The following is a 14,404-nucleotide window of genomic DNA, read 5'->3' on the forward strand; positions in this document are numbered from 1 at the left end:
TTTTGCATTTTAACATGCGGGTCTGTTGACTTGCTTTTGGAGCCTCAAGTGGCCGTTTGAGGAACTGCAGTTTTTTGCACCGCCACGCTGGCTTCACTGCTCAGCGACGGAGGTCGACACTTTAGCAGCGGTCCTTCACCTTTGACCTTTCCAAAGCAATCTCTGGCCGGTTGCTGCGAGGTGTAAAAACATTTCTAGGTCTAACGGGAAACACTGAAGCCTCCAACAACATGTTGTTATAAAGGCAGCGAGACGAGAAAACAGCACCATGAGTGAGAAGAGGCCGTCACAAAATGAAACCTTGTATCGAATAATCAAGAGGTTGATCTTTTCGACAACACTGCCCCCTACTGGCCACAAACGGTTATGCAGCTTTAAATGTTTTTAACGTCATTAAGTCAGCCTCCTGCTTTCACACTGATCTCCTGCTGGACTGCAGTCTATATCATATTCAAATGTGTTTATGCACACCTGTACACTTCCACTAATGTCCAGCCACCAGGCCCCACGGCGTCAGCAGACACCAGACGAGACTTCACCTGAGTGTCTGACATGAATATAAATGACGAGCACCCGTCATTTATATGAGCTCTGCGCTCATCAGCACTCGAGAGCTTCTGTTGCACAACGACTGCTGTATACACGCGGTACCGTCCAAAGAAAGCTTTTTGGTCTTGTGTTGTGCTCATGAGTGCTCGTATATGTGTGTGTGTGTGTGTGTGTGTGTGTGTGTGTGTGTAGGAGTGTCTGGAGGTGCTGTGCAGCCACAGTGAACAGGACATCGAGAGGAGAGATAAGTGTAATCGCACTATTCATGACGTGGCGACTGATGACTGCAAAGATCTCCTTGAAAACCTCCGTGAGTGGCCTCTCCTTCTGTGTGTGTGTGTGTGTGTGTGTGTGTTTGCGCGTTAGTTTTACGCCTAAAAGAAGAATTCTGCTCCCTAAACACTAATCTAATTTGATTATTTGAGCTGTAATTCTTATTTTTGACAATATACTTTGGCAATATGAGAAAGTACAATCGTCTTTTGGGATTATTTAAAGAAAACATGCTTTCCAAAGCCTGCTGGTGGGTTCACTGGTCCCTCTCTGCTGCCCTCCAGACTCGTACCGGGTCCTGGTGCGTCTCCAGTGTTCCGGTGGAGGAGGAGCGGGCTCCATGTGTCCCGTGGAGGCCCTGGAGGAGGAGGCCAACGGCGTCACCGGCAGCCGGTCGGCGCTGGGCCGCGTGTCGGTCGACCGGTCGACGCCCTGGTGTCAGCTGAGCTCCGCCCTCGGCCTCGCCTTCACCTCCTACCTCCACACCGTCTGTGGGGAGTCTCAGACGGCCGGGAGAGAGGCGCAGCGCCCACCGCTCGGCCTCAGTCCTGCCAGTATCGCCTCCATCCTTATAGGTGAGTCTTTATGTACCCGCCCCCTTTATAGAACTCCTCTCTTCTCCTCTACATCCGCCGTCCTTCTCCTTTCCTTTCTCGCTTCTTTCCTTTCCTTTTCATCACACCGTCCCCTCTCTTGCAGCCCCTCCCGTCCTCTCTTCAGTGATCGTGTTTGTTCGGCTGACGGCCTGTTTTTTTCTTCTTCTTCTGAACAGATGAATAATTAATGTGTTGGAACATGTGTGGAGTGCATGCGTTGCCTGTGTGTCTCTTTCTGGTGATAAGATGTCATCAGTGTGTGTGTGTGTGTGTGTGTGTGTGTGTGTGTGTGTGTGTGTGTCACAGACTGACAAAGGAGGAAATCGATGTGCTCGGCGAGGACTTCTTCGTTACACCTCAGTGTCACGTTTACTGTCTTTTCCACACAACATGTAACAGACTGGTGTGTGTTTTGGGTATGATGATGATGGTGATGATGATGATGATGATGGTGATGATGATGATGATGAAAGCAGCAGCAGCAGAGGAGGGATTCATAATGGATGAGATGGAAGGGGGGGGGTGTCAAACTGCAGACGCTCTTTGGTGTCTTTGTGTCTGCATGTGTGTCTCATTCCACTTCTAAAAAACTTCCCTGTGGATATGCGATGGTTGGTCCATTGGTCTGTAGGTCAGCTGTGATCATCAATACATCATTTAGGATGCTTTCGTCAAGCAGGAATTCTAAACATCTGATTTGTTTCAGGTTTTCAAATGTGAAGCCGTGCAGATCAAAGAATTAATGAGTCAAATAATCAGCAGATTAATCAACAATAAAAGAAAAGACTCGTTAATACTCGTTGCAGCTCTGCTTCACTGGTCCCATCTTTTCCAATGTGAATATTTACAGTTTTCTATGATGGCATGTTAACTTTTGACTCAAAAATCATTTTTATCACCATTATTTATTTTCAGTGAACATCCTTTTGCAGGTATATTCTTTTCTAATTACGAGTCAAAACAACTCGTCACACTTCAGCATCACATCCCAATTAACAGGTCGGTGAGACAAAGGGACTTATCTTTAGAGCATGTGAGATGTGAACATGTAACATACAATGACATGGGTTTTATACTGGTTTGGTTCTCTGTTATCTGGGTTTGCTGTTATAAGAAAAAGAAAACCCGCTCAACTCTCCAAAAGAAGACCTTTTAATCTGTAAAACTCCTCATGATGCGTCACGTTACACATCCTCTGATGAGAGACGCCGTCCTGTTTCTCCTGCTTCTTACATCAGAGAAGGAAAAGCAGAATATTCTCTTTGTTTACATTCTGCGCTTTAGGTAGAAAGACGGATGTGGCAGCAAAGACATGCAGATAAATGATACATTATGGTGCATATAACTTATGCACATACCATATTTCATTCATGTACGAAAGGGCCTGTGTATTTCTCGTTTGTTTTAGTTTGTTTCACACCTTTGTGTTCGTGATGACGTCTCACTGTCTGTCTCTGCTCTCCTCCTCCAGGAGACACCGAGTGGTTGCCAGATCAGGAGCTGCCTCTGTCCCCCTGGGACCTGGTCCGAAAGCCTCTGGGCCAGAGCATCACCCTCCGCCTCAAAGGTACAAACCTGACAAACCAGAGTCTGCTGTTGGCTCAGAGAACCAGAACAAATGTGTTGCATGAAAGAGCCTCAGGAATCAGTTTTGGATGCACGGGCAGCGTGGGCAGCGATGTAGCAGGACGTGAGTCACAGCGCCGGGAGGGAACATGTAGGCCAGGACATTCTTATCGAATAAGTATTTTTGACTGATTAATAATCAGCCTGAATCTGAATCAATAAATGATCGTAATTAATCTCAACGGTTAATCTGTTGGTCCGAGGCGAACGTCACATAGAGCAGGTCAGGGTCTACGTACTTCATCCACGCAGAAACATGAACAGGCTTAAAACTGTCAAAGGAACGATTTAAAGATGAAAGAGCTGCATGTACAGGATATGAATGTATGTCGATGATAAAATAGATCCACGCTCCAGATGTTTTGTTGCTCTTCAAGTGCATATAAAACATAATGACAGATGGTTGTGGTGCCACATCTTGGGCCAGAGGAGTCGCCCCCTGGTGGACACTAGAGAGAATGCAGCTTTAATCCGACCTACAAAGCTCTGGTTGGACAACTGTCTCTCCAACCGGGGCAAAACTTTACTTTTTTAATCTTTTAAGAATGATCTGTTCATTGATTTGATGGTGTTCAGATCTGTCGGTGAAGGAATGTTGAAGCCAGCGGTATCCAAATGATCTCTTGGTTTTAACACCGTTTTTGAAAGAGCCAACTGGGCCCAGTAAAGAGCTCAGAACCCGGTCGGCTCCTCGGACACCGCTGTAGATGACTATAGATGAGTCACAGCGGCAGACGTCCGTATCGACCCGTCCGTCCAACTCCTTCAGATCAGGGCTGCACTCTGACTCCTCGTCCATCTTATCACATTCAATGGTAATGTTTGATTTTACAGGTCTGTCATTTCCGAGTTACACATTTTCTTTGAACCAACCGTGGGGTAAGATGGAGATGAAAACAGCCTCATTTAAAACCCAAGTAGATATCAACTTATCATTGCAAACTTTATTCCCCTTAAATGTGAAAATGTATGCTTCCGTCACAACAAATTCATAACTTTTTCCACGTTCAGCCGACCTGCTGTGCACTTAATAAAAGACTCGAGATGAATTAGTTAATTAGAGGTGTATATGAATACCGTCTCCATTTTCCCTCTAATTAGTACTTAATTACTTAAAAAAGTTCTTTCCAGGCGACTTCCTATGAATATCTTGTTACATAGTTGTCTGGTAGTTGTTCCCAGGAAGATGGAGACAAAGAGGAAACATCAGGGTGCAATGTGTTTGTTTTGGGTGTGATCAGCACTGATAGAATCGATATCTCACGCATACACTTAGATCTTTAATGAGAACCTTTGGTGAGGGATGAGGAAGCAGATGAACACCTCTCACTAACAGAGAAGCATTACGCGCTGTGAAGTGACACATTCATGACTTCATCTCAAGCGGGAGATCACCTGAGGACAAACAGCTGTTCAACCTCTGGAGTAGGGCACCTTCAGCTCTGCAGCCGTGTGATGTCACGGAGGAGTCGGAGCTCGCGGTTGTTCGCCGACACTGAGCATGTAAACCAGAGCGGGTTTGAGGATTCATTGTGTGTGTGTGTGTGTGTGTGTGTGTGTGTGTGTGTGTGTGTGTGTGTGTGTGTGTGTGTGTGTGTGTGTGTGTGTTTTTGACAGGCCTGTCTGAGTCGTGTCTCGATGAGTTGGCTCTGGAACACCTCTTCCCGCTGCCGCTGCTGCACAACTACGTCCGCCTGGTACGAAAAACACACAACAAAGGAGTGCTGCGAGGGATTGAGGGGATTAGATGAGTAAGACGTCAAAAAATAGATATGGGGGGGGACTGCAGCGAGAGGGTGGTGAAGAAAGAGAGAAAGAGAGGGGGAGCGAGAGAGAGGGAGAGAGAGAGATGAAGGGAGATGAAGTGAGACGAAGTGACGGTGGGATGAAAGCAAAGTGACGATTGAAGCTCCTCAGCTGCAGCGCCCCCTGCTGGCCGTGTCGAGGTGAAGCAGTGAGAGCTGAGTGGAAATCAAGATCACAGATCTGCAGTTTTTACAAGAGCAATAAAACATGACACAGAAACAGAGCAGCAGCATCTCGTGGCTCAGAGTCAAAGCTTTGAGTCTTCTTCACGACTGCTTTACTGTTGTGACAGTAAGCTGAGGCTTTAATCCTCAGAGTCTCCACAGACACTTCTTATGGAGGTTTGGGCTGCAACAATTCTGTTATGAATAAAAAAATAGTTATTGGAGATGTTTGGCTCTACTAATAGTACAATACTAATAGATAACTAATATATACTATATATTTTAGTTTAACACATGCAAATAACTCTCTCTCTCTCTCTCTCTCTGTCTCTCTCTCTCTCTCTCTCTCTCTCTCTCTCTCTCCTGTCTCTCTCTCTCTGTCTCTCTCCCTCTCTCTCTCTCCCTCTCTCTCTCTCTCTCTCTCTCTCTCTCTCTCTCTCTCTCTCTCTCTCTCTCTCTGTCTCTCTCTCTGTCTCTGTCTCTCTGTCTCTCTGTCTCTCTGTCTCTCTGTCTCTCTGTCTCTCTCTCTCTCTCTCTGTCTCTCTCTCTCTCTCTCTGTCTCTCTCTCTCTCTCTCTCTCTCTCTCTCTCTCTCTCTCTCTCTCTCCTGTCTCTGTCTCTCTCCCTCTCTCTCTCTCCCTCTCCCTCTCTCTCTCTCTGTCTCTCTTTCTGTCTCTCTCTCTCTGTCTCTCTCTCTCTCTCTCCTGTCTCTCTCTCTCTCTCTGTCTCTCTCTCTCTCTCTCTCTCTCTCTCTCTCTCCGTCCAGGTGGAGCAGTATGGGAACCTCATCTTTCACGGGCTCGAGGGCAGCTGTCAGGAATACATCGCCAACCTGGTCGCTCGCTGCATCAAAGTACGTCCTCCAGTTTCACTGAAGCGTGAAGCTGCAGATCATGATTACTTGTTGCTCTCACTCCGATCTTGTCGCACTAGAGTGGTGTGTTTATCTAAGTTAGGCTTCATCTTGATGTCTTGAGTGAAGGAGAGAGCTGACTAACTCACTTAAAGTGAGATTTGTTTGGAAACACGAGCCCCTCCCCCTCCTGTTTTAAAGAGAAGTTAAATGTGACTCTGTTGCACAGGGTGATGATGCAATGAAACAGAAATAGGATGCAAACAGTAAAACCAGCACAGCATGATGCAACACACTGCAGGTCCAGTGTGGCTTCAACGCATCCACAGGTCAGAGATGGTTCGTACAGTAGAACTTCATGATGTTAGAGTCACAGCAGTGCTCCGTAGTCTGCTGAATATTAATGCTTTAGCTTGTTGGCCTTCTGATGACTGATGACTGTGTTTGATTAGTCAGTAGGAATTCAGTCACATCTTCTTTTGTCTTCGTGTCGTCTGTTTACCACGTGTAAGTACTGTCTGCATGTATACATGTCTACCTGCATACATGTATACAGGTAGACAGGTATGCCTATATACCTGTATACAGGCAGACATGTTTGTACACTGATGTACTACGACATTTGAAAATATAAAGACAGGAACAATGGAAACAGAATGTTCTCTCTCTGATAGCACGGTGTGGATGGAGAAGCCCTCACTGCTCATTCACATTCTCCTCTCGCTGCTTCTCCCGGCCCTTAGTAGTAGATTCTCTTTGTTTCCATGACAACGTGCTCCCTTCTTACATCCCCCTCTCTCTCTCTCTCTCTCTCTCTCTCTCTCTCTCTCTCTCTCTCTCTCTCTCTCTCTCCCCCCTCCCTCTCCCTCTCTCTTTCTCTCGTCTCCACCAGTCCAAGCAGGAGATGGGGGGGCTCGGCTGTGACGTGGTGAGGGTGGAGGTGGATGAGAGCCTGACCAAAGAGCAGCTGCTGGAGACTTTCATCAGCTGTGGTAGGGACACACACACACACACCTACACACACATATAAACACCTACACACACACACACACCTACACACACGCACACATATAAACACCTACACACACACACATACACACACCTACACACACACACGCACACACACACACACCTACACACACACACACACACCTACACTTACACACACACCTACACACACACACTCACACATACACACACACACACCTACACACACACACACACCTACACACACGCACACATACACACATACATACACACACACACACACACACAAACCTATACACACACACGCACCTAAAAACACGCATACACACGCATACATACACACACACACCTACACACACACACCCACACACACACGCACACATACACACATACATACACACACACACACACACACCTACACACACACACGCACACACATACACACACACACACATACACACTCACACAAACCTATACACACACACACACACCTACACACACGCACAAACATGATGACATGCTACACAATTATAAATTCCTCTTCACATTAAAGGGTGAATGAGACTTCGGTGGTCATTAGAATAAGTATGAACACGTGAAGCAGCAACAATCTTACACAACACGTAATCCATAAAGAAATCCATGAAGAAAGTAACAAAAAGAAGAGAATAAAGGAACAAAATGTCAGTAAATTCTAGAGAAGCAGAACAGTGGAACATCGTCCCCGTGACGGATTATCGGTTCACCGTTCGTTGCCATTAGAAATCTCAATGTTCTCTCCCCGTCTCAGGGTTCCTGGTTCCGGCGGTGGGCCCCCCTGGTCCCTGTGTGGTGGTGTTGCTGGAGGGACTGGAGAAGGCTTCATCCCTCACAGGCCTGCTGGGAGACCTCTGCCCCAGTCTGGACAACAGGAGCTCTGCTTCACCGCTGGGCCTCAGCACCGGTACGACTCGCTGCAGCCGGGCTGTTTAAAGCCTCACTGTGCAGTAATCACAGCATCATCGTCTCAATGTCTACTGCTGGAGACTTGTGTTGTGTCATTATGTTTTCATTCTCTATTTGAGAGCAACGTTAAAATATTAAAACCTGATTTATTTGTGGAGGAGAAGAGACACAAAATTGCTTAAAGCAGCTTTAATATCACCAGAAAACTTCAACATCCGATCGTAAATAAACTTTATTCTGCTTTAAATACATGTTGCCATATTCTACCAAAGATAAAGTTCTGTATCAAGTCCTGCTAAACCTTTCACATGTGGGTCGTCATCTTTACGCAGGTTCTATCCAGGATTAGAATCTGATATTAACATTTCAATATTTAAAATAAAACCGCAGAATCAGAATAACTCGAAAAAAGTTTAATAAATATACAAAAAGTGTGCTTAGTCGTGCGATGAACTGCCCCTCTGTAAGACTGTGTGTAGACGTCGTCTTATAATAAATGTTGACTAAATGATGGAAGATGATCCACTTCCTGTCCCTCAGGTCCCCACCGCTTTCACGAAGGCAGCTTCCTGATTGCGACGCTGACTAAGCCCCGCCTGCAGGGCTCGGAGCTCCGCCTCCAGCAGCATTTCCGCTGGGTGACGCTGCGCTGGGACCAGGAGCCGCTGCACGGCCTGCTGGGAAGACACCTCCGCAGAAAGCTGCTCCACAAGGTCGGTGGGAGGCTGCAGACGACGTGTTCGCCACAATGATTCCAAAAGAATTTCAATTTCAGAAATATGTACATGGAGAGAAAACAACTGGTGTCCCTTCCTCTCCCTGCTCCAGATGGGCACTGGAGTCTGGTCGCCTGCTGGCGTCATGGAGCGGTGTGTGTTGTGGGTGAACCAGGTGTGGCAGCAGCTCAACGCCTGTCTGGCCCGTCTGGGGACCCACGAGGCTTTGCTGGGCCCGCAGCTCTTCCTGTCCTGCCCCGTGGTCCCCGACAACACACAGGCAGTCGTCAGGTGTTTTTAGTGTGTGTGTGTGTGTGTGTGTGTGTGTGATATATCAAATTGCACGTTTCCCACTTAATAAAGCACCCAGGTTTTGTTTAGAAGCTGTGTTAGCAGACACAGGCTAGACGCTGTGTTGATCCAATTTGCTGACAAGCCTGCATATTTTTTATGACGTTTTTATGACTTTTTCGACAAACTATACTGTGACTTTTTTATGACTTTTTGGTGACTTTTTCTGACATACTATTTTCTGACATACTATTTTCTGGTATTTGTTGTGACTGGTTATGGTGTATCTGTGTGTTTACAGGTGGCTGTCTCGGCTCTGGAACGCCGTGGTCGTCCCCCGCGTAGAAGAAGCCATCATCTCGCGGGTAACAGCCAAGCGCTCCTCCTCCTCCTCCTCCTCCTCCTCCCTCTCCAGCACCTCCTCTTCCTCATCGCAGCGATCGTCTCCCAGCAGCTGTGGCTTGACCGCCGGGCAGCAGGCCGTGGTGAAGGCCGCTCTCAGCATCCTGGTCAACAAGGCTGTTCTCCAGGGCTGCCCGCTGCCTCGACACGGTGCGTGATGAAGACGGTTCCTCCTAATGGAGGATAGAAAAGACAAAGTACGACATAAAACGACACTGATGTGTATTTTTCTTTCCTCATCATCTCCTGCAGAGATCGACAGGTATCTGCTGGAGTTTCGGGGCGGGACCTTCCCTCTGTCGGCCATCGGCTGCTATAAAGCAAGTGGCGACGGAGGAGGTAGAAAGGGGCGGGACAGCGGCAAGTTGAGACGGTCCAACACCAGTCCTCGGAAGAAGGGAAGCCCCGCCTCGAGCTGGAGCTCAGGCGGGTCCTTCAGAGAGGGTAAGAAGGCTGCTCTGCTAGCGCATCGGTGGGTTGCCTTCAGGGGCTTGGGTCCTCTGAAGGTCCAGGACGCTGTGCCCTGCAGATGATTGAAGTAAAAGACACGGTGTGTAAGGAACAACTGCAGTGCAAGAACCATGAACATGATGTAACGTTTCGCTTCAAGACATAATGAATAACAGCTGGTACCAGGGAAATAGAAACATCTGAATCCATAGAAGTTAGATTTCAGAGTCAAAAACAAAGTGCAGTTCAATCCTGGATTTCATTATTTACATCCTGCAGCTTTCCAAGACAACATGTGATGATTCCTGACTTTCCAGCACCGCCTGAACGCACCATTAATAAAACAAGGGTGCATTCTTCAGCTGCGTTCAGGTGCTTTAAAGGGGACAGACTTGGTGAGGTTCAAGGGTCTGAACGTCTGAGGGTCCTGTGCGTATCCACCAGTGGGCGCTGTTTGACAGGCTTCACTGCGTCCCTCTTGCTCAGGTTAATCCACAGGTTCCTGTCCTGTGAAATATGTGATTGTGGTTTCAGTGAACTGACTTTTGTTAAAGTCACGTTTGTTCACATGTGTTTGTGTTTGCAGGTTCACTGTCCAGCGCCGACGTCAGCTTCATCAACAACGGCGACGCCCAGAGGTTTGTGTTCCGCTAGCGATCGTTAGCATGCTGAGATGCTACACGGCTGTGTTTTGGAGAACTAAGACAAGACTTTGACTGTCCGTAGGGAGCCTGCAGGTCTGTCTGTGTTCTCTGACGACGAGACAGATTTAATCAGAGAGCTGCAGACTTTGTGCTCCAGCAAGTCAGAGCCGGACATCAGCAAGGTAATGTCTGTCCATTCGTCTGTCTCTCTGTCTGTCTGTCCATCCGTCTGTCTCTGTCTGTCTGTCTGTCTGTCTGTCCATCCGTCTGTCTCTGTCTGTACGTTTCTGTATGTCTCAGTCTGTCTGTCTGTCTGTCTGTCTCTGTACATCTCAGTCTGTACGTCTCTGTCTGTCTGTCCATCCGTCTCTGTGTCTCTCTGTCTGTCTGTCTCTGTCTCTCTCTGTCTCTCGCTCTCTGAGTGTGATTCACTCTTTTAATCTGTAAAGATCTGCTCTTTTCCATAACGTTTATAAACCTTCATTAAAGTGTGTATTTGTTTGTTTTTTAAAAACAATAAAAATGTCCATGTAGCATAAAAACAGTTTAAATTCAGTGTTCTATTTCATGTAAAGTGCAAACAAAGGACTGAGCATTGACGCTTTGTAATGTCTTGACTGTAATGACGGACTAATACGCCAGATGTCGCTCTGACCGCCGCTGTGCGTCTCCGTCATCCAGCGCGACGCAAAATAAAAGAAAGCAGCAGAAGCCACTCGGCTCTGAATTACGCTGCCGTCGCTGCTTTTAGGTCACATGTTTTGTTCCTCGGACTTAAATGCATCGCTGTCACTCCTCCACATATAGACACCGTGTGTGTGTGTGTGTGTGTGTGTGTGTGTGTGTGTGTGTGTGTGTGTGTGTGTGTGTGTGTGTGTGTGTGTGTGTGTGTGTGTGTGTGTGTGTGTGTGTGTGTGTGTGTGTGTGTGTGTGTGTGTGTGTGTGTGTGTGTGTGGCTCTTCACCTGCATGGTGGTGACACTATCTTGAAGTAGCTGCTGTGTGACGACTTCAGACGTATTTATCTGGTTGATTCGGGCCTTTGAGTCTTGAAATGTATTGTTTATTTAAAAAAAAGTTCTTTAAAATCTGATGATTTGGTATTTCATTCGTGTGAGATTCGAGTTTGGTGTCTAAAGATGACTTCAATGCTGTTTCAGAGGCGTTCTGATGAAAGACAACATGATGTCTCAACAGCTTTGTTTCTAAATGAGTGGTTATCAGTTTGAATCCCCTAAATCTCCGACCTGCATGACTCTGATGGCACCGGCTCACCACCGTGTCATTTCAATGATGTCAGCCGTCGCCTGTGGAACACTCACAGGAGGCTCCTCTTAACGTTGGCAGATCTCTCAGACCAAAGACCACCTGATCCTGTTCTCCAGCCCTCCCAGTGAGGGGACGCCCCCCCGCACGGCCGAGCAGGGAACCGCCGTCCAGCAGCGCCCGCAGACGGTGAGACGAAAACACAAACATGTGCATCAATGACTGGCAGCTCAGCGTGGACGTGAACAGCTGCTGCTGTATGTATCTGTGTGCATGTTGTCCCACATGTTACTGCATGCAAGTCATTGTTTGAGTGGATTGAATGTGTGCGATTGTTTTTCTGCAGCTCTGAATCACGTGTCTTGTGTGTTTCGGTCACCTCACACATAATTGACCCGTCCGGCACTGAACTACGTCATGGTTGCAGCTTCGTAGGTTGGACTTCACAGAGACGTCTTTCAGCTCGTTGGTTTTGGCGCTGCAGCAAACTGACGCTATAATTCAGCTCGTTACTAATCAGGGAGTTGAATTCATGAATTATTGTTGAACAAAATGAAAGTTGCTCAGACCACCGGACTCATGTCTGCCTTAGACAAGTAATTACAAAATATGGATCAGATACTTAAGTTATTGATTTAAATGAGAGAATCAGAAACAGTTCATTGTATGTTTGCATGTATAAGGACTTTGACAGCACATTAACATGAAAAGCTTTATTTAAATATACAAAATATGACCGGTTACGATAGAATATGAATCACAAGTTCAAATAAATCTGCTTCCATGTATGCGTAAGCTGATTCTGATTCTTCTTGACTGTAAAGGAGTAAAACTTTGCTCCCACTCACCAAACTCTGTGTTTCTTTGTGCAGACTGTCGCCCGTCGGTGCAGCAGCTCCAGCCAGACGTCCGTCCCGACACCGTCCGTCCCGACACCGTCCGTCCCGACACCGTCCGTCCAGACACCGTCCGTCCCGACACCGTCCGTCCCGACACCGTCCGTCCAGACACCGTCCGTCCAGACACCGTCCGTCCCGACACCGTCCGTCCCGACACCGTCCGTCCAGACACCGTCCGTCCCGACACCGTCCGTCCCGACACCGTCCGTCCCGACACCGTCCGTCCAGACACCGTCCGTCCCGACACCGTCCGTCCCGACACCGTCCGTCCCGACACCGTCCGTCCAGACACCGTCCGTCCAGACACCGTCCGTCCCGACACCGTCCGTCCAGACACCGTCCGTCCAGACACCGTCCGTCCCGACATCGTCCGTCCCGACACCGTCCGTCCCGACAAGCGACCGGCGTTCGGGCTCTCGCGCAAAGTCGCAGCTCCCCGTCCCGAGCAGCAGGGGGCAGCAGACACGAGCCTCCAGCTCCGCCTCCTCCTCCAGCAGCAGAACAAAGCCGACTCCTCCAGGCAGCAGCAACAACAACTACTACGACTACCACAACGACATCAACGAAAACAACCAATCACACGAGGACATCTGGATCCTCCACGGAGACCTGCATGAACACAACAACAACAAGTAGGCTCCTCCTCCTCCTCTCACTCCTCCTCCTCTGACTCCGCTGTGAAAACCTCCCTCCATGGTGTACGGACTGTGTACCTGACGACCTTTGACTTTTAGTATTTGTACTTGTTATCCGTACTTGTTACACTGTACTACAGTTGTGTACTTGGGGACCATAGTTTTATTATATCACAGTATTTGAAGTATTTCTTTGGTTTGGTAAGACTTTTAAATGGGGGGTGAAAACAACGAGAGGTTACTTAACTGTTGCCTTATTCCAGTGTATCGACCTGCAGATTATTACGGGACAGTGTAGAAGATAGAAAGTATTTAAATGGTGGAAACTGCCTCAGAACAGGACTGACACAGTATTTCTGTGTACTTAAAGTGGAATACTGTGCTCGTACTACTGCTTTAAGGCCATCAAAGAGTAACTGAAGGTGTTACCTTTTTAGTGAAAAGTGTTTTTGGATCAAAGAAGAAGAAACAAGCAGGTTTTTATTTTATTTTATTTCTTTTCTTTTTTTTTGCTATTAAGTATTTTGAGATATTCAAGTGTTTTATCTTTAAATAGTTGCAAGGTTGGTTTAAATACTGTTGAAATGAATCAGGGTTTTACCAAATATATTTGTACATAAGAATTAGTACGTTTAAATGCTCTATAGATTGGTGTACGTGACGTATGACGCTTGACGAAACCTTAAAGCTAAACTGCTGAAAAAAAACAACTGAAATGTGTACATAGTGTTTGTAAAAGGAGTTTGTTTCTGAACCCGTCACTTGTTTCAGAGTGACGGCGCCGTGGCAATAAGTAATAGAAGTGTATGAACACAGGACGTCCTATCAACTGTAAGCCATAATAAAGATTTGAAATGCCCAACGGTGGAATTCATACTTTATTCTTTTTGTCACCACTGCGCTCGCTCTTACTCTTGAGGACAAGGTTTACGTGAAGCGGACGTGTTTATATCTATAAATATATATCTATACATATGTACAGGAGAGATTCTAGTCGGCCTATGATTTTGATCTGTACGAGAGCTGTTTGGAGCTTATAGTCTTTCAAGCACTAACATTAAAATGGCACCGTTAGAGATCCCCAGCGGACTCCCTGTTATGCTTTTAAATCCGCCTTTGTGTTCTTGGGTTAAAATGAATCATGAATCTGATCATAGTTTTGTTTTTAAATGTAATATGATCCCAGTTTATCCTCAGCCGGACTCGTTTCTGTTGAATTCAGTTTAAACATTTCACACGAGCGACAGGAGGCTGACTGCAGTTCACTTAACGACCACCGGTGTCGTTAAAAACAAGACTTTTAA

At 47.0% G+C, this 14,404-nt stretch overlaps 1 protein-coding gene across 3 annotated transcripts in view; it reads left to right on the plus strand.

Moving 5' to 3' along the window:
- cttnbp2 (cortactin binding protein 2) overlaps positions 1 to 13,954 on the plus strand; it is a 65,883-nt gene extending 51,929 nt beyond the window's left edge. For 2 of the 3 annotated variants that reach the window (XM_079272748.1, XM_079272749.1), the window contains exons 9-23: positions 742 to 859; positions 1,107 to 1,397; positions 2,890 to 2,985; positions 4,662 to 4,741; positions 5,780 to 5,866; positions 6,759 to 6,858; positions 7,644 to 7,796; positions 8,339 to 8,511; positions 8,627 to 8,805; positions 9,107 to 9,357; positions 9,460 to 9,651; positions 10,244 to 10,295; positions 10,384 to 10,483; positions 11,648 to 11,755; positions 12,439 to 13,954. In XM_079272748.1, coding sequence (XP_079128874.1) covers positions 742 to 859; positions 1,107 to 1,397; positions 2,890 to 2,985; positions 4,662 to 4,741; positions 5,780 to 5,866; positions 6,759 to 6,858; positions 7,644 to 7,796; positions 8,339 to 8,511; positions 8,627 to 8,805; positions 9,107 to 9,357; positions 9,460 to 9,651; positions 10,244 to 10,295; positions 10,384 to 10,483; positions 11,648 to 11,755; positions 12,439 to 13,101 — 2,643 coding nt within the window. In that variant the 3' untranslated portion in view covers positions 13,102 to 13,954. Of the gene's footprint in view, positions 1 to 741; positions 860 to 1,106; positions 1,398 to 2,889; positions 2,986 to 4,661; positions 4,742 to 5,779; positions 5,867 to 6,758; positions 6,859 to 7,643; positions 7,797 to 8,338; positions 8,512 to 8,626; positions 8,806 to 9,106; positions 9,358 to 9,459; positions 9,652 to 10,243; positions 10,296 to 10,383; positions 10,484 to 11,647; positions 11,824 to 12,438 lie in introns of all 3 variants that reach the window. The other variant, XM_079272750.1, reaches the window with a different exon arrangement.
- Positions 13,955 to 14,404: the final 450 nt, after the last annotated feature.

Source organism: Melanostigma gelatinosum (assembly GCF_949748355.1).
Source record: "Melanostigma gelatinosum genome assembly, chromosome: 1".
In the NCBI taxonomy this organism is placed as follows: domain Eukaryota; kingdom Metazoa; phylum Chordata; class Actinopteri; order Perciformes; family Zoarcidae; genus Melanostigma; species Melanostigma gelatinosum.